The sequence below is a fragment of the Neopsephotus bourkii genome, unplaced genomic scaffold (genome assembly GCF_033783945.1).
Source record: "Neopsephotus bourkii isolate Nb327-2 ecotype Australia unplaced genomic scaffold, CSIRO-AGI_Nbou_v1 NB_196, whole genome shotgun sequence".
NCBI lineage: Eukaryota > Metazoa > Chordata > Aves > Psittaciformes > Psittacidae > Neopsephotus > Neopsephotus bourkii.
The window spans coordinates 6,439,258-6,459,488 of NW_026900709.1; the positions used below are offsets into that span (position 1 = coordinate 6,439,258).

At 38.7% G+C, this 20,231-nt stretch overlaps 1 protein-coding gene across 2 annotated transcripts in view; it reads left to right on the top strand.

The window, feature by feature from the left end:
* The first annotated feature begins 2,461 nt into the window (after positions 1–2,461).
* DYTN (dystrotelin) overlaps positions 2,462–20,231 on the top strand; it is a 42,228-nt gene continuing 24,458 nt past the window's right edge. The window contains exons 1-11 of one of the 2 annotated variants that reach the window (XM_061378422.1): positions 2,462–3,046; positions 4,442–4,488; positions 7,975–8,049; positions 9,861–10,062; positions 12,067–12,152; positions 12,979–13,067; positions 13,736–13,807; positions 14,142–14,305; positions 15,172–15,283; positions 16,896–17,041; positions 18,636–18,804. In XM_061378422.1, the coding sequence (XP_061234406.1) occupies positions 3,027–3,046; positions 4,442–4,488; positions 7,975–8,049; positions 9,861–10,062; positions 12,067–12,152; positions 12,979–13,067; positions 13,736–13,807; positions 14,142–14,305; positions 15,172–15,283; positions 16,896–17,041; positions 18,636–18,804 (1,182 nt within the window). In that variant the 5' untranslated portion in view covers positions 2,462–3,026. Of the gene's footprint in view, positions 4,489–7,974; positions 8,050–9,860; positions 10,063–12,066; positions 12,153–12,978; positions 13,068–13,735; positions 13,808–14,141; positions 14,306–15,171; positions 15,284–16,895; positions 17,042–18,635; positions 18,805–20,231 lie in introns of both variants that reach the window. The other variant, XM_061378412.1, reaches the window with a different exon arrangement.

The window sequence follows — 20,231 nt, forward strand, 5'->3', positions numbered from 1 at the left end:
CACTTGAATGTCTTTGGTGTCCTAAAAGATGGAGATGAAGATGAAATATTATTGTAGTTGTTGATTTTTTATCAGATGTGTTTAAAGCAAAATAAAAGGTTTCATCTTCTTTGAATCAGGTATAAATAGTTAGAATAAATGAATTATTTTTGTTCAAGGAGGTTCACACTGTGAACAGGGGTAGACATCTTCTTATGTGGGGAAACCAAGAGGAGTTTGTTTGCTATTTATTAGCTGATGTGGACGGAATTAGAAGGGGCGTCTCACTGTTCTTAGGAAGAGGAGATCAGAAAGCTGTGGTATCACAAGGAAGTTGGAAGAGTGTACTTCCTTACTGTATATGAAATGTGTATGGGAGAAGCAACATGTACAGTATCTGATATATTGTTACAAGTATCTTCATGGAAGAGTTCATGTGGGAGTTGTAGAGACAAGTGTAAAAAAGTCTTCAAGAAAGTGGTTAGGACTCATTCATTTCAGGAAGAAGCAGTCTTCAGAGAATTAGTTTCTAGTGGTGTATGCACAGAGAATTGTCTGAGTCTCCAAGGAGCATCTGGAGCCAGATGTCTTAGGGGAGCATAGCAGGGAAGTATGCTACCAGTAGTCTTTACAAACTACTTGGTTTGTTCTGTAGCTCCTTCCCAAGACAGAATAGGAAAAGTGAACTCCTCTAATGTATATTTACATTTGTGGTTGTTTGTTTTTTTTTTTTTTTCTATATGGAATATGATTTGGCAGTCATTTACTCTTTGAATTCTTTGGAGGAAGTAGTTCAAACAAGCTGCAATTCAAGCACCAACACTGCATAGCTCTTAATGAGAAGCAGATGAACTGTTTCTGCAATATATAAGCAGCCACACCAAACTTCTGGGTCACTACCTGAAAACCACAGGCAAAGATATTTTTCTCAGAGGTTGGGAGGAGAAAGGCAAAACAAATGTCTTGGATGTCTCTTGTATCCTAAATTATTCTAATTAGATTTGCCTCATGGCCTGCAGGGAAATTCAGGTCTTTCCCCATGGAAGCATAATAGAATGGAAAAATTTCTTTACCTATCTTTTGTTGAGGAGAAAAAGAAAGAGTAATAGGAAAGGTAAAATATTCACAGTTGGTTACAGTTGTAGCACAGCCTGACTTGGTCATCACTAAGTTTGGTGCTTGTATAAGTAATAAGTAATTTCTATAAGTAATAAGTAAACGGTACACATTTTTTCACAAGTTACTGAGTAATGATATGTATGTAGGATATTCATAGCATTGATGAATCCTACTACCTGGGTACTAGAGTAACTGTTGAAAAATGTATGAAAAGGGGCTTTAAGAGAAGTGTATGTCTCACAAATGTTATATATATGCTGCATAAACACTAGCATTTGCATGTACTGATGAGTGTGTAAGCTTTATGTTTGGCCTAAAGAATTCTTACTCTAGGACATTACCACTAGGACTTACTTACTATTTTCCCTCTTTGTGTAGTTGCACCAACTGTTTGCTATGGCACATTGTGCTTTCTGTATTACTGTGCCAGCTTCGGCCTCCTTTTCAGTCTCTATAGCAACACTGTTTCTCAGCAACTGGGAGATGCTTAGTAAAGGTCCTTCAATTTAGAAATATTGCACTCTACCCATAAGAAAAAATTGCTTTGAAACAGAGATCAAAGGAGTTTTATCTTTAATAATTCAAGGTATTTATGACTAATTAATTAGTGTTCTCTGTTTTGACTGCTTAGACATTACCTGATACTTTGATCTGGGCCTTTGCCAGGCATTTGTTGTGAAGAGCATTCATTGAAAAGCAAAACCTTTAGAACTGTGTCTTGAAGTCAACTTTAAAGTGCTATAAAACTAGGCTTTCTCTGGCAGTGCTGTCTGACTTCTGGGCCTTTAGTAAGTAGCTGAGAGAAAGGTAAGCACTGTTACTGTATTTAAGAGAAAGCAATAATTTCAGCCTTTGAAAAGCATAGAATGTTCTTACCCTTCACAGGAAACAAAAGTAATTGTAGTTTATTTTATGTATGTTTAAAACGCTGATCATATGCTGCCTGATTTCAAAAGAAGGAAAGCCTCTGTGATCAAGTCAATCTATTGGAAGATTTCTTTCTTACTTTATCTGGTTTGGCTTTTTCTGTACTGTAACTTAATTACGTAGCATACTTAAAAATTAATTTTATTTGCTAAAGTACGTATGCTGAGAACTTATATAGGTAAACTAAATACATGTAAGTGATCAGATGTTATTTTTCTTGCACATTCCAATGGGATTAAAAAATAAGTCTACTCTTATTCTGCACATGAGAGTATTTGTGTTAATGGGATTGGGGTTTCTAATTGTAAAAATTTACTTCCTGTCCATTGGTAGTTACTTTTAAAAGTCCGCTTCATTTTGTGGAGTGGTTTTAATTATTAAAGGGCACATGTAACTGAAATACAGCATCACACTGGCTGAAATAGTCTATCAATGAGCAGAATTATAGTTAATGGCAGCAGATACTACTACTACTTTCATGTTCATTATAAAGTAGATGTGTTAACACTGAAGTAGACACTGTTCATGTCACCCAAGCACTCCTACTGCAGTCAAGAGCTGGACTCTCCATAGACTTTTGTATATAAAAATGTAGACTTTGCCTATGTTAATAATGCCTTTCATAATTTTCTGGAGGGGAGGGTTGATGGGAAATGATGTTATGTTGCACAGTGATAGCCAGTTTCGTAAAACACATAAACACATACTTAACTTTGAGACTATGAATACCCTAGTACAAAAGTATGGTATGTTTATCTATATGGGTAATTTAAAGGTTAGGCATTATTCTGTACTGGATAGAGAAATTGTCATCTTAATGTAAGTATCAAATACAAATAGTTTATGCATGCTGTATAATGTAGTCAAGTCAGTGGATCTGTTCTTGAGTGAGCAAATTCTAATGATTGAGTTCTAATTTGAGTTTAACTTGTGTATTTTATACATTTATCCTCTTGCTTTGTTTTATGTAGCTTTGGTGGAGGGAAAAAAAGGAGGAAAACATGAGACAAACTGTGTGTTTGTAAGTCTATCCTTTAGTTTGCTACATGCAGCTTTCACTAAACACTTATGTTTAATTCATTGCTTAGAATCTTCTGATTTCACTCATTTCCCTATATTGACTTTTCTGTCAAGCTGTTCAGAGGCATATACTACTGAACCTATTTTAGGAGTAATTGTGTCAGCAAAGTTACATGTGTATGTAAATTTTGGGCAGAACTGTAGTCTTACACAATCCAGGGTTGAGCCTAAACCTTAGTAAGGAATTAAACAGAGGAATAGTGAAAAAGAAACATAGTGGTAATTCTATCAAAAAAGGACTTTAATAAAAATTGTAGTCTTTAATGAAGAAGCTATTAAAGCAAATCTGTATCCCATCATTTCAAAGTATTTATAGGTTATTTAGAAACTGAAACACAGAACTGCAGCTATTGCTAATTAAAATGGTGAGAAGCATATTTATGACAGACTCAGTAATTACAGATCATTGAATATTTATGCTTCATAATTGGCAGGTATTCTGTCATGTTTATGGCAAATGATCAATGACTTACTGGAAGAATGTAATAAAGTGAACATTCGAGTAAGTTCAGTTTTAATATCAAACCAAATTTATTGTTAAAGCTTTAGACAGTTTTCAGCTATTGCATTTTTATTTATTCTAGCAAATTGCCTTTTTTCCCCCACTACAAGCCATATATGTGGCCTTTTGTAACTTATGTTTTTCAGCTGTAACATTAACTGATAGTTACTGAACTGAATTCATATTTATATTTTAATGTTTAAAAATATTTGGAGTTTCAGGTGCTAATGAAATAAATCCTGATGGGAGATATTCAGTTTTTATTATTATTAGGGACATCATTATTTTTGCTTTCAGGGTTCTGTGAAGAAGTAGATTCATGGGTATGCTTCCTTTCTCCTCTCCTTCTCAGCCCCAAAAGAAATAATGTTGGCTCAGCTGAAAACTTCAGTTCTTTTTGAAAATTTTAGAAAATAGATTTGTGACTAATTGCAATCAATGAATCTTGGGAAGAGTTTGGTGTAAAGGCGACCTCTCTGACCCTGAATTTATATACTATGGATTGTGTAGTAATTCTATCTGTAAACAGTGGACACTTCAATACTGGAAGATCCCATTTCCTGTACTTGAAACTATTCTGGGGACTGGTTTTGCCCTCACACTGTTTTGCAGTTACTAGAATTACTCCTACTTTATCCTGAGCAGACAGCATGCAATTTTCTGGATCTTCTCTGCACTTAGCACTAAAATGATTATGTTGTTTTATGTAATTCTGTTTAGTTTCTTTTCTGGAATGCCTCCAGTAATTGTTCAGATTAAAAGGTTTGATTTGAATGGTTCGATATGTCTTTGCCTAGAAAATGTGGGTTTTCACTTTAGTTTATTTCATTATAGAATGCCTAATGCCATCTGTTCATTTCCAATGGATCCAGACTTGCAGGGTAAGGATTTTAATCATTTTTCCCCAACTTTTCTCAAGAAACATCTGTCTGTTTGAACAGAAACTACTGAACTGTAATGAAATCATGCAACTTTCAGAATCTCTGTGTTGTAGCACGTAAATGACAAATTACGCAGCTGTGATGTCCCACCTTTATTTTTGGATCTGTCCTGGTACCTTCCTTGCTGTTGTTGCATGGGCTTATGGAATGGTCAGGCACTCAGGAGCCATGTTCTCTGACTTAAAATGTCTCATAAGGGTTTGTTTCACATATTCTTGAATAGGCATGAAGGATGGCCATACACTCCCTTCCCGAGTGCAAAATCTTAGCAGACACTGCTAGATAACAAGTAATGCAAAATGCAGAACTAGCGGGTAATTAGCTGGAGATGTTGGGAAACAATGCATTGTACGTGTGTAGGAATTCCTTTGCCAGCTTCTCAACAAAGGGCATTTATGACTCTTGAAGTGAAATTTGTCCCACTGCAGAATTATTACATGCTTGTTTTCTGTCCAAAGGGGAAGCTCCATCGCTATGAGAAATGAAAGTTTATTGTCCCTAAATAGCCTCTCATAAAAACTAATCCTAAAATATTTTGTATTTTACTTGGTCTTTTTTTTATTTTGTCTGCTGTTTTACTTGTGTGTTCTCACAAGTTAGCTCTGGAACTGCTTGACAGGCACAGAATGCCCTACTCTGAGGCCACATTTTGTCTGTAAGGATGGACTTCAAGTGAGTAGCAGATGGCTACTGAAACAGATTCCCTCCACTTAGTCATCTTGCACATGGAAGGTGTTTGAGTTGGATCATGCATGTGTTTCTAGCATTTGTATTTGAAAATAATCATTTGGAATTTAATCCATAGCCTACTGAGAACTGTGGGAGTCTTTCTGTTACTTTGAAAAGAGCGTTGGATCAGGTTACTGAAGACAGAGAATTGATGATGCATGGAAGTCAGAACCGATTTTTCACATTGTATGATATGCTATACTACATCTCCAAATAATATCACAAAACATAGTATGACATGAGGAGGACTAAACAGATGGTATAGCAGATATTGGCTTATTTCTATATCTTAGGCAGCAGCTGGGAAGCAGGAGAGCCCATAATTTGCTGACTATTAACATTAGTCTGGTACATTTGTAGGAAACCATGGCAAACAGATTGGCTTATTTCCAGACTAAACAGATCCAGAGTTTCTGAGTTATTTCTACTCAGTTATGCGTATTTGTTGTTTATCTTTGACCTTAATCAACTGTGAGTAACTCTTGCTCTCTCAAGTACAGGGAGAAAGAGTCTCTTAGGACAGGAGGATAACCAATAAACCCCTTTCTAGTTTCTAAAGCTTTGTAAACAAAGCTTTTTAAGCCTTCACCTCCCTCCCCCATTTTTGTGTGTGTCTTGAAGTTCTAGGAATGTGTGTGAAGTATCAGGTATAAGCCATTTTTAGAAGCCCTTACTTCCCACTCTGAAAAACATACTTCAGTGATGTGACAGAAATGAGCTGAAATCATGGAAAGGTATGAGACTTAGTCAAGCATTTTGGGTGAGATTACTAAGCAGAGATGTCAAAAGCCAGTTGCTCTGGTAAATTGTTTTTCTTCTGTGAGAGCCCCAGATGTTAATTTTGACAGAAAATTTGTTTAATGCTGCAAACATAGCCTTTCAAAACAATAACCCTGCTGTGCAGACTGACAAACCGTTCCTTGTAGAAGAGCATCTGTGATCAAGAAACAGTGTTGGCTGAAGAAATATAATTTCGTTTTGATTTTGGCTTAAAGTATGCACAGTGCATATCCTTTTTTCTGGTCCATGGACAGACTTGATTCACAAAGAAGCAGGTGTGCTCTATAGGTGTGCCCAGGCACGGCTACGGGTTGGGCAGAGAAGAGATTCAGAGCAGCCCTGCAGAGAAGGACTTGGGGGTGTTGGTCGATGAGAAACTCAATGTGAGTGGGCTTCAGTGTGAGCTTGCAGCCCAGAAAGCCAACCGTATCCTGGGCTGCATCAAAAGGGGCGTGACCAGCAGGGTGAAGGAGGTGATCCTGCCCCTCTGCTCTCATGAGACCTCACTTGGGTGTGCAGTTCTGGTGTCACAGTATCACAGTATGTTAGAGATTGGAAGGGACCTCAAAAGATCATCTAGTCCAATCCCCCTGCCAGAGCAGGAACACCTAGATAAGGTTACACAGGAACGTGTCCAGGCGGGTTTTGAATGTCTCCAAAGAAGGAGACTCCACAACCTCCCTGGGCAGCCTGTTCCAGTGTTCTGTCACCCTCACTGAGAAGAAGTTTCTTCTCAGGTTTAAGTGGAACCTCTTGTGCTCCAATTTGTATCCATTACCCCTTGTCCTTTCATTGTTTGCCACTGAGAAGAGCCTGGCTCCATCCTCGTGACACTCCCCCTTTATATATTTATATACACTAATAAGGTCACCCCTCAATCTCCTCTTCTCCAAACTATAGAGACCCAGCTCCCTCAGTCTTTCCTCATAAGGGAGATGCTCCACTCCCTTAATCATCTTAGTTGCCCTGCGCTGGACTCTCTCCAGCAGTTCCCTGTCCTTCTTAAACTGAGGGGCCCAGAACTGGACACAATATTCCAGATGAGGTCTCACCAGGGCTGAGTAGAGGGGAAGGAGAACCTCTCTCGACCTACTAACCACCCCCCTTCTAATACACCCCAGGATGCCATTGGCCTTCTTGGCCACAAGGGCACAGTGTCGGCTGGACCCCCAGGTCCCTCTCCCCTACACTGCTCTATAACAGGTCGTTCCCCAGTCTATACTGGAACCTGGGGTTGTTCCTGCCCAGATGCAGGACTCTACATAAAAAGGACAAGGAGCTGTTGGGACAAGTCCAGAGGAGGGCCATGAGGATGACAGGGGACTGGAGCACCTCCTGTATGAAGACAAGCTGAGAAAGTTGGGGCTGTTCAGCCTGGAGAAGAGAAGGCTGCGTGGAGACCTCATAGCAGTCTTCCACTGCCTGAAGAGGGCCTACAAGGATGCAGGAGAGGGACACTTCATTAAGGACTGTAGTGATAGAACAGGGGTAACAGGTTAAAACTTAAACAGGGGAAGTTTAGATTGGATATAAGGAGGAAATTCTTTACTGTAAGGGTGGTGAGGCACTGGAAGGGGTTGCCCAAGGAAGTTGTGAATGCTCCATCCCTGGCGGTGTTCAAGGCCAGGTTGGACAGAGCTTTGGGTGGCATGGTAAGGTGCTCCTGCCCATGGCAGAGGGGTTGGAACTAGATGGTCTTAAGGTCCTTTCCAACCCTAACTATTCAATGATTCTGTGATATGTTAAATACTATTTTTACAACCCATCATGTCACTGGTCATAAGACCACTTTCCCCACCAAGCTATCTCATCAAGTGCATATTTGGTTCTTTTGATTTTTAGTTAAATAATTTGTTGTGTTGTTTTGGTTTGTTTTTTGACAAACCACCATTGTAACGTGTTTATTTTCTTTCACAGAGGCTTTCAATGATGTTCAGAGCTCCATCTACAGAACAGCCCTAAAACTACGCTCAGTACAAAGTCTATGCCAGTGTTAGTAGCTGAAGAGAATCCTGTGCTTTGACAATGAGAAGAATCTGTAACAAAACTTGTACTGCTGTCACCCTAAGTTATTATGCTACTTTTCTCTTTCATTTTCCACCTGAGATTCTCAGAATGTATTACAAGCACTTAAGAGCTAGATAGTACTTCAAATTGATTTTTTTTCCCCTTTTGAATGTCAGTGGAAATACATTAGTAAAATTCTAAAGGAATGAGAGAATCAAATTTGTATTACAATCTGCAACAGTGCTATGTAGACATCACTGTCAATTATGAATCATTATCTGTATATTCTTTTTCTTGTTAAATGTCAAATTCTCGTGTTTCTTATGAGTCGATTTACTGGAAATGATTGCAGATCATCAAAAATGCATTGACATAAATAATTATTAATACTATAAGTATTAATGAGAAAAAATTAAATGTGATAGAACACAAACCCCACACTCATTTTCCCTGTCACCTAGCTACTGGATGTAAATTCCAGATTGAGCTAAAATGCATGGAATTCTTGAATTTTCCACCTGAAACAGTCTTTTGCTGAAAATGCACAACACTGTAAGTGATGTCTTCATAGAATCAGAATAGTTTGGGTTCCAAAGGAGTGTAAGATCATCTAGTTTCAGCACCCCCTGCCACGAGGAGGGACACCTCACACTAAACTGTGTCACCTAAAACTCCGTCCAACCTGGCCTTGAACACCACCAGGGATGGAGCATTCACAGCTACCTTGGACAACCCCTTCCATTGCCTCACCACTGTCACAGTAAAGAATTTCTTCCTTATATCCAATCTAAATTTCCCCTGTTTAAGTTTTAACCCATTACCCCTTGTCCTATCACTACAGTCCCTAGTGAAGAGTCCCTCTCCTATATCCTTGTAGGCCCCCTTCAGACAGTGGAAGACTGCTATGAGGTCTCCACGCAGCCTTCTCCAGGCTGAACAGCCCCAACTTTCTTAGTCTGTCTTCATATGAGAAGTGTTCTAGCCCCTTTATTATCCTCGTGGCTTCCTCTGGACTTGTCCCAACAGCTCCATGTCCTTTTTATGTTGAGGACACCACAACTGTACATGGTACTTCAAGTGAGGTCTCACGAGACCAGGGTTGCCCAGAAAGATGACTAGTCTGTTGGTCTTGGCCGTATTTTTGCATTTGGGCATGCCCTCCTATAAATGTATTTAGTCTGATCGCAGCCTGATGTAGTAAATCTGCCTGGTGCCAATTCACACAGCTTTATATTAGCTCTGTTTCCTACTCCTCCATGTCTTCTGTAAGCACGCATAGCATCTGTCCCATTTACTCTCCTCCTCCTTGAACACTGGTGACCAGAACTGCACACGGTTTTCCAGATTGAGATTCACCAGTGTTTCACACTGATATTTTCCCATCTGCGTTGGAAAGATCATAGGACATATTCTAGGTTCTCTGCTTCTTCTGGAGTCTACAAAATATCTATCTATACATAGAATTAAAGTTAGGACTGTAATTTGGATGCAGTTAATCATGCTATTACCCTCTACAATTTGGTTGCAGTTAATTATGCTATTTTATTCCCTTTTTATTTATCCCAAAATCAGATCCAGGGAATTTTATTTCAGCTGTTCTTTGTAGCCTCACAACTTTTGCTACATCTATAGACAGGAATACCTTTCCCAGATTATTTATTTTTAAATCCTGCATGCTGTTTTAGACTTTATGTAACAGACATGTCTTAGCTAGACACTTCTAATAAAAAAATAGTTGAGCTTCCATTCATAAAAGGCAGGGATTCTCATTCATTTCTCCCTTAATTTTTCCACAGTGGATTTGATTGATGTTTCTCTGATTCAGCACACCCTGTCAAGTGAACAGAGCCAGAGGGAAAAGCAGGTTTCTCTGAAAGTGCAGCAGATCTCTGGAATGCTGACAGAAATGTTCCAAAGGGCGAGGTTAGAAAAACCGGGCCAGGTACATCCAAGAGCCGCTGATTTCACATTGAGCCTGCTAGCTGCCATGTATGACAGGTGAGAGGAAGCACAGATGTAAATCCATCACAAAGTACTGCTAGGCTAAGTTTGTTTCTATCACTCTCACACCATTTTGGTATCAAAATTTTACATTTTATTGATGTTTTTCTTATATACACAACAGGAGTAGTTCAGCTATAGCAATATGAGGCACAAAGCTTTATCAGAGAAAGTGGTCAAATGTTTCCAAAATTATCTGGAAGCCCAGATCTATGCCAGTCCATGCTAACTTTTTCTGTAAACAGTTTTACAGGGAGTAGCTCTTCTTTTGGCTGCCAAGATTTTTTTATATAGTTCTGAAAAAGAATGCATATTTGCCTTTCAATTACAATGCCCATAGAAAGGTCAAGAATTTGCTAGTCACTTTTCATTATTCATTTTTCTCCAGCTTAAAAAGTTCATCAGCTAATTATGAAACAAAAGTACAATCTCATAACTAAGGTGATCAGCTAAACCCTGTGAACAGCAAATAGTTTCTGTGAATATTAAGAAAACAGCTCACAGAGTGTACTTACCTCATGTATTGTTTGTGATTAATGAATTAATTGACCAAACGTGGGTTGGGTTGTGACCCATTTAAAACATAAAGGCTAAGTTCATTTTGTAATTTATTCACCACAGGTGAAATGTATTCCATTCTACATCAGAGCAAAGTTTCTTACAGAAAGTGAGATGTAGGAGGTCTGCAGGACTTCTCCTTCAATCACTGGTCATTAATATGATCACTACTGCTTATGGTCCTATGTTATGGGGGGTTTTTGTACTTAAAAAATCAATTAAGATTAAGAATAAACTGGTGTATTATGAAACAAAGCTAGAGACATCAAGGGTATGTTGTAATTTGTGTACACTCTATGGAAATGATTAAAAGAATCTTCTTAACAGGACTATCTTGGTCTTTTTTTCTGGTTTCTTAGGATAGTGTACAATTTTACTATTGCTGTAATTACTTTAAAATAAATTACAAGTTTCTTGACATGTATGTGGGCTAGAAAAAGCTTATTGTAATTTTCTTCAAATCAAGGCACCTCTGTAGAGTGCTGTTGTCTGCTGTAAACACTGGAAAGTATTTAGTGGCAAAAGCACATAAGGACTTTTCCCCATTTGTGTGGTTCTTACTTAGTAAAATCCCATAAACCATCATGAGGAGTTGGTTTGTGTACTTTAGTTTTAATCTTGGGCATTTTTTTCTATGAAAATTATGGAAAAACTCAACATATAAATTCAAAATCTGTAAGATTTTGACCAACAATTTCCCATGGAAGTGTATCGTAGTTCTATGCAGTATGCTTTGGAAAAACACAATTTAGCTAAAGACACTTTGAAGACAATTTTCTGTAATGGTATTTTGACGTGCAATACTGCTTTGCAAAAGTAATATCTTAAATACAGAATTCCAGGATTTCAATTCATGTCTGCTTTGTTTTCACATAAAAAAAACATCTTTCCATTAGGTGCCTATGTTGCAAAATTGGGTTCTAAATTAAGCTACATTCTTTGTGGTCAGACACTCAAAACTGAAGTCTTGCTCCTGCATATATCCTTTTGATAAAATTGAGTTGCAGTTAAATTAAAGGGAATCAGCCCAAGAGTGGCTCAGTGAAGATCTGGGGCTGCCTGATGTTATGATACAAAACCAGGATTATAATCCTGCTTTCTCTTTCGTATTTCAGAAGGCTTTCCACAAATGAAGAGCAGATATTTTTTTTTAGGACACGTCTGTAAATGAAATGAAAATGAAATTTTACCTGAAATGTGAGGTCTGTGAAGGAGATGCTTTCTTTTTGTTTTATGGTTGCTTGGCATCTTGAACAGTTAACTCTAGCTACATTCAGTGACAAAGGGTCCTAGACATAAAATATCACTAAAATGGACATCAGTTGTGTACATATAAAAGGAGGGGAGTCTTAAAGTTTTCTTCAACATAGCAATATTTTTTCTTCAGAGGTTTCAGTTTTTACATTCTCAGTGATTGTAGTGTATCTTATCTTATTTTCCTAGGTCTGGAACAGGTTATATCAAAGCTAGATCTGCTGCAGCTGCCCTAATTGCTCTTTCAGGAGACACTCTACTGGCTAAATACAGAGGTGGGAAATGTATGATTTTATACACTGCCTGAAATACTGAACATTTTAAAAGAGAATACAGCTCTGCCATACAAAGAGTAAACTATGTTGACTGCTTAGAGAAAGGCTGATGCAGGAGAATACTTTTTCACCAATATCCTTAGTCATCTTTGAATAAAGATCAGAACAAGTCATAGTAAAGTTTAAGATAGGTAGAGCTTAAAAATGAAGGGCAAGTTCTTTTTGCCTAGCAGAAAAAACCCAGAAAGTCCCTAATTTCAAATGTCATTGAATTAGAAAACAGTTTTATATATTTGATCCGGGAAGCTTTTTAACATTAGACAAAAATGCTTAAAAAGACTGGGTAAAACAGATAAAGGTAGCTCGATGTAATGTGCAGCACAAAGATTTCTGCTTGGATTAAATGCCCAAAATGGAGAGCAGATGGACCACAAGTGGCATATTGGCCTCATACTCCCTCACTGCATATTGTGTAGCTCCTTCCAAATAACAATTGGAATTAACAATTCACGATTTAAATAGGACCTATCTTGTTTAAACAAATTTAAATATTTTTGTTACAGCCATGAAAATTTTTCCTTCATCCTTACCTGTCTTAACTGCCAGGAACAAGGAATTATCATAATATCCTTGCTTTCTTTCTCTTTTCCCTGCCTGTAGGAAGAAATTATTGTCACTGAACGCCTGTTAGTGACATTAAGGGGAACTTTCTTGAGGAGTTTATTTGGTAGACTGCAGTCATCATGTAGATAGTTTAAGAATGAGTAGCTAGAAGACACTTCAGGCTCTGCCAGGATTCCAGTTTCTTTCCTCTGGTTGTTTTCAGCTTTCTTCCAGTTTTATGCTGTCCCTGATGGGAAGATGGCCTTGATCACCCGTAGTGCCCTGAGAAGCCTACTAACAGACTTAAATCAGGTAATGCTATGGCAGTGCTGTTACACAACAGATCTTGAAGGAGTATCCTAATCTAGGAGAAAAAATACATGGTTTTATATCCAGTTACATTATTGGATTAAAGTCAGTGGGGCGCTCTGCAGATATAGGGAGCTACCATGAGAAGTAGATAAAAGAAGCAAATTCTACAGCTTTTCTCAGCGAGTGTCACCACTTGCATCAGTGCCTCTGTGCATTCATTTTTTCTGGAGCTTACATGTCCTGGGAACAGCTGCATACAGCTGTTCCTAAAGTGACTCCAAACTTTGGATATTTGAACTCACTAGAATAGCTTGCAGTTGCAGAAAAATGCCTTAGCATACATGTATTTCCAGCTGAAATGGTGCTGAAAATGGGATCTGAAAATGACTCCTGTGGTTAAAACCCAGTGTCCTTCAGTATTCTAGTATAGCAACATAGCATGTTGATCCATTTCAGTAAGTGAGCTGGAAGCAAATCATTCTGACACATACTTAACTATGAAATTGCATGCTGATGGTATGAATATGAACAGGATTTTTTCAGAACAGTGTGTAAAATGGCATTTCTATAGATACTTCACCATCTGTGTGCTGTCACCATCTCAGCAGAGCATGATGGGAACATCTGCTTTTTATTGAGGTGTTTTTGAGCCTTTCTTCTTGATGCAGATACCAGCCATTGTGGGAGAAGGCTGCACTCTGTCTTGTGTGGAAATTGCAACGCGCAGCTGTTTCCATGGGGTGAGTGAAATTACGATGTCCTGTGGAATGATTGTCAATGTTGCTGGTTGATTAAAATTGCAAGCATATCACCATATAACATACACCAGTATCTACTTCTAAGGGGCAGGACTGATTGTCAGTCTCACAGTATAGGAGGATTTATAGCTATAGAAAAGGTCCTCAGTAATACTACTGAAGACCTGCATTTATTGCAAGCCTTTTGGAACCCAGTAACATTTTACATGAAAATCTATGCTAGCAGAGTCCAATATCAGCTTTTATTAAGCATTATAGACGAGAAATAAGTTCTTTTGATGTAAACGGCTAACCTTGAGACATGTATTTTTTCCAGGTTCTGACTTCAGCAATTGTTGAAGAAAAATTCTTGTCTTGGCTAAGATCAGAGCCTGCTGTTCTCCTGTGGCTCCCTACATGTTACAGATTATCAGCCACAACAATGGTTTCGCACCAAGCCAGATGTAAAGTCTGCAAAATTTTCCCCATTATAGGCCTCAGGTGTGTGAGTAATTACTGCAATCTATAGCATCCACATAAATAGTTCTTACCACCGTTTTCATACCTTACAGGCTCTAACTGCTGTATTAAGCAAAAATCTTTGGACATAATCTAATTTAACGAGTAAGTTAAGAAAAGAAAGAACCATCACAGCCTAGTGCTCAAGCCTGCATCCTGCTTCCCTTTAGCTCAGCATCAGACATGATTCTGGAGATTTACTGAAAGTAAACTGGTAGTTCAGTGGTAAAGCAAATTAAACCTGTGTATCTCATTTCTTAGTTCTTTATCCCATAATCAGGCATATCAACTGGCTAGTTAAGTTATCCATCTTAGCATCTTACCGATATAAGTAATGGTACAAAATGGACTAATGGTATAAAAAGAACACTATCCATTACATACTGACCAGAATGTTCAGAAAATCATTTTACTGTTCCTCTCACTAATAGCAAGCCTGCAGGTTTAGGTTTTTTGCAATTTGGGGTTTTTTTTCAAAGTTGCAAATCCTATGTCAATAATGTAATGATATTACAGTTCCATGAGAGCAGCAAATAGAGGTAAGTTGGGGCCTCAGAAACATACGAAGATACAACTGCATTCTCAGGAACTGTGCTAGAAAAACTGTTTCTTCCTTGAACTGAATTTTGGTGCAGAAATAAATAATACCAATATCATTAGTGGGTTCTGGAGAAGAACAGAGCAAAATAACTCTTGAATTCAGAGAATGCCAAAGAAAGTTGTTGTTCTAACAAAGGTGTTTCTCTGCATTTCTTAACCGAGGGATCTGCATTTCCAGTAATCAAGCTCACTTACACCAAATTCTTACTTGTGGGGAAGTAACTTAATCCTTCTGCTTTTCCTTACAGGTATCGCTGTCTGAAGTGCCTCAATTTTGACCTTTGCCAAGTCTGCTTTTTCACTGGCCGTCTCAGCAAACCACATAAGAATTCGCATCCTGTTATGGAACACTGTGTGCAGGTGGAGTCCCATTGTACTGATTCATTTCCCTATTCAGGTTTTTCATGTAGGCAAGTAGGCAGTAGACTCTTGAAGTACGTTGATTATGAAATTCTGTGTGTATTACCCATAATGGGCATGATATATTAGTGAGTCAGGAAAAGGAAAAAAGGGAGCTTCTAACTTTAGACGGAGTGTTTAGTTCTGAATAGAGCCATGAAATGCCATAGTGCAAGTCCTCTTCCTAAGGAGTTTTATGGCAAGTTTGCTATTCGCAGATTATCCTTAAACCCGAGGAAAGGGCACTCAGTGGGCCTCAGTGATTATTCTTCTCAATCCCAATGTGGCCTCATTCAGGAATTGATTAATCTTAAAGTTGTACAAAATCCCTCATGAAATGTCCCTTATTTCAGAGCCTTTTCACTTTATTGCAAGCTATTTGGACTCATTTGTCTCTGTCAGGGATGCAGCACAAAGAGGCAGCATGGGCCCAGCTAAGTTCACGTCACATATTTGGGCTCTGTTACAGGGGCAACTTGTACTGTCGCCACACTGGTGGCAAAGCTCAACAGTGTGAATTTGTGTTTGGAAGATGAGTTTTGTTTCAAAATAAAATCCCTTCCGTCTCCTACACTGTCTGATATTGACCTTTCCCATATTATTGCTGAAATATTGCAACCGGATCACTGAACTTAGATTTCCATTATGAAACCTTACTCTAATATTAACCACGTATTTCTTTTTCTTTTTCTTTTTTTTTTTTTTCAAAAATCTACACCAAAATTAGAAAGATAAGCTACTCACTCACTTTTTTATCTTTTTTGTGTGAGACATCATCAGTGGTAAAGCACTTTTCCCAAACCTTCCACTCTTAGCTGATGCTGTCCTTGGCTGTGTAAGTTTTCACATTGTCTTTACCAGGAAGTGGGCTACTGAGTGGGGATTTGAAGTATCAGCATCATTTTTCCTTTCCATGCTGACACCTTGTGGTAATGTTATTACCATGTTGAGAATTTCTGGGAGACGTGCTGTTTGCTCTCTTTGTGTTTCCCTGTTCAGTCTGTCAGAGCTCACCCCATGTTCTGCAGCTGTTACTTCCTGGAGCAGAATTGGTTTGTGTCCTCCTGTAATACAGCTACTGAGCTTAGTTGTTGTACCTGAGCCTGACACTGCTGTGACATGGAAGTGTGGGTTTTACTATACTGTATGAGGGCAGGACGTGAGGCACAGAAGGCTGTACCTATTAACACTTCATACAAGTATAAAAGTACTTCTGCCCATTGATCAAGAGGGAACTTTGATACTAGTCAGGCAGACTTATTGTTGTAACTATGAGCTTGATCACTGCAGCTACCAGAATACTGGATTAGGCATTTCCAGGCTGCCTCATTTTGGCCCAGGCGGAGTGTTTTGCTTATTTAACAGAACTGGAGGCATTTTTGCCTGTGGTCCTGCATTATCATCCACCTCAGCTCCCCTTCCAGGGCTCAGGCAGTAGCCATGAGCCTCTTCAATTGTTGAAGAGGTGAACCTTTGCTTTCTTATGTCTTGTCTTTGCCTTGGACTGTGTCTACTTCTGGGCAGTGCCTGTTTGAAAATTCACTTGCTTCTTTATTATCCCTCATTCCAATAGATGTCAGCAAAGGCGAATGCAAAGCACTTTCTCCGCACCATCAGAAATAACCTGTTTCAAGAGCACTGCAGAAGAAAGAAGTCTCAGAGAAGGAGGGCTCTGGATGCAGTGGAGGAGATGTACTTCCATACCCACGAAAAGACTTCGTGAGTGTCTGTTTCCAATGAGTTTATGATCTCTGAATAGTATGCCAGGCTGTGGACATGGCTTGATGATGTCCTTTGAATAAGTGATTTTGTTATGCAGACACCATGTCATGATTTTTCCATTAAAAAGGGAGAGCATAAATGGGAAGCTGCTGCACATTGTTCTCTAGCTTAACCATGATTACCATGTTGACAACGTAATGACCAGTTGCCTTATAAAATATAACATGCTTGTGTCTTACTTCCCTCATTCCTTATGTCCTCTCTCTCTCCATGCCATTTTTTATGCTCAGTCTAGTGTCAACCATTGCAAATATTTAGTAATGGTTTTAAGCAGCTCCTCTGTGACAAACTCCTTGGAAATTAATTGTGAATGCTTTGCACATGAGACCCACAGTGAGTTCACTGACAGTCATTCTACGCAAGTCCCACTGAGCTGCAAATCCCACAAAAAAAATATTTGAGATTGCTCAAAATAGTGAGCAGCTGATATCACCATTCCAATTCTTTCAGATCAGTTCTATCTGCTTTTAGTCAACATTTAAATGAATTACTGTATTTTCATTGGTCACAGTAGTTAATAGTGAGCATCGGAGGACATGTTGTGACTTTCCCCTGCAGTTTTTCCTTTGTTGCTCTGAGATTTTTGTTGATATTTAGCTGTAGAAACTGAAGGGAGCGATTATATGGGGTAAGCACTATGAACATACAAAGGATGAGATTCCGTCGCAGTTGTGTAAAGACCCAGCAACTCTCTTGCATCTAGTATGTGTTCTCCAAATCAGGCTTCGCTGAGACTGAAATAGGGAAAAAATGATCCCTCCTCTCTAAAGTAATTAATTTAATTCTTGTGTGAAGGAGGAGAAAAATCTGTTTATAAAACGTGATTATACTACACTGCTAGGTAAGTGCGTTGCTATTAGACACCTATTTTTTACATACAGTAGAGACCAATGGATGATAGTTACAGTGATGCTTATGGAGAAAATTATTTCAGTGTTTGTTTTTTTAGACTGTGGTAAAATGCAAAACATTTTTCACTGCTAGCATTTCCCAACTAGTGATGAAAAATATTTTCTTCATTTTGAAAGTCATTTAATCCTTCTGGGAACAATCAAGATTTCTCTGTAATTCTGCAGGGTGTTGCTTGCCTAATGCTTTGGTAGCAATAAGAGAAAGAATAATTTGTTTGGGGTTGCTGTTACAGGTGTTAGTGGGGCTGATAGGTATCTGGACTTTCCCTAGCACAACTCTGAACAGCATGGTATCTGGTCCTTTGCTATCTTTTTGTAGTTGAATTTTTGAACATATTTAGATCTCTGCTAAAGGAAGCAAAAAAGACAAGCAGCTATTGCACCGATATTAACTGGGTGGAAAGAAGAACCTGTTGCTGAGATTCTGTTGAAAGAGTGGAATTTTTTTTTTAATTCTTTCAGCTAAAATATGCCATCAGACAGCTAAACTGTACTTTGTGCTTATTCACTGGCACAGCTGTCTATTTACAGTGCATTAGTTTTATTTTGATCTTTCTAGGTACCAAACCCATATAATGCTTGACCCTTTCTCTACTCTTTATTTCTTTGTTGGTATACAGTCCCCTTGAAGAACTCGATGCTTCACCACTACCTGGCCCTGAAAACCTGTCTTTCCTAGTGGACAGACCTGTCCTTGAGTCACCCAAGTTCATATCTGAAAACAGAACTGTAGTGCAGAAGAGTGAGAATAACATCAAGACACCAGAGCGAGGCAAGACAGAAACTCAGGTGAATGAAACATGAACCTGAAATAGTGCTAAAGCTGTGAAGAAGACCTACCAAGGAAACTATTTATTTGCCTTCTAATTACCAGTGAAAAAGAAACATAATGGGCAGCTTCAACTTTCTGTTAGTTTTTCATTTATGGAAAAAATGTTGTCTGAAAACTTAGTGAAGCTTCAATTTGATACCTTCCACAGATTAGTGACTGTTTGAGCTCAGTGACCTTGAGAAGTATTTTTAAGAATATTTGCTCTGTTAGTTTTTATTTTTTCCCAAGTGGTCTTAGTTAAAGCCAACATTAAAGACAAGCTAAGACCAAGGCCTCTCTCTGTTCTGACAAGAAAAAAATGCCATCCTGTCTTCAAACTGCAGGCAAAAGTCAAGGAAGGACATCTTAATTCTTATTAGACTCAGGCCATTTTTGTCACCATGGCAATAGCTAGAGGACAGAATGGACCCTTCTTCAAGATAAACCCAGAGTAATGTTCACTCCAACTAAAATAACTCATGCATAAAAGCTCTCCATTAATCCATTTCCAGGTTCCCTGCATAGAAAGAATGCTAGAAGAGAGAGTAGGACAGTGTAGGTAAAAATAAGTGCAAAGCAGTGTTTTGTTTCTATATTTATATGAAAGGTTAGTAGCTCTGCACGTACTCAGAACATAGGGAACACTGGGTTGTGTTCAAACCATTTTGTGTTATCCACTCGTCTTGTTCTTCCCAGAAGCCAGGGGTGCAGTAGCTGATAACTAGCATGTGCATGTCGGGTCATTTAGGCTACCATTCCCGACATGAATTTTGGAAGACCTCTCTTTTAGGACTCTGCTGCCCAGCTTGAGCTATAGTGGCAGCCAGCACGTATCTGCAGGAGCAGCAGTAGGCAGACATTACTTAAGCATATAATTTTGATGACTGGCATTTGTTGGTTTAGAAGACATTAAGATGGGACTTGCATCCCTGCATTGGGATTCTGTCACGTGTTGTTCTCTTGCTCATTTTCTCTCAGGGCTGAGAATTCTTTTGGAGCAGTTATATACTGATTTCCAACATCTTGTAGTGCAGATTATTTCAGTGTTGCTTAAAAAGATGCAGACCATAAGTCAAATTATAGTTTTTAATAGAATCCAAAAGCCTGGAGGTGCTGGGGCCCCAGTTCTTAGTCTTAAAATTTCCTAGCAGCCTTGATTCCAGCCCAGTTTATACCATGTCTCTAAAGCAGCTTACCTCTAATGCAGTGTTTGTCTCCCTGACTTCTGGGCTACTGTCTCCTGCATGGTCCAGAGACTGCTACTTTCATTCAAAGATGAGGAGCTTCTCTCTTCTACATCCAGTCTCTCCCTCCATCTCCTTGTCCCAGAGCAGTTGTGGGACTTCACAGAATCATAGAATCACAGAATCACAGAATGGGTTGGGTTGGAAGGAACCTTAAAGAT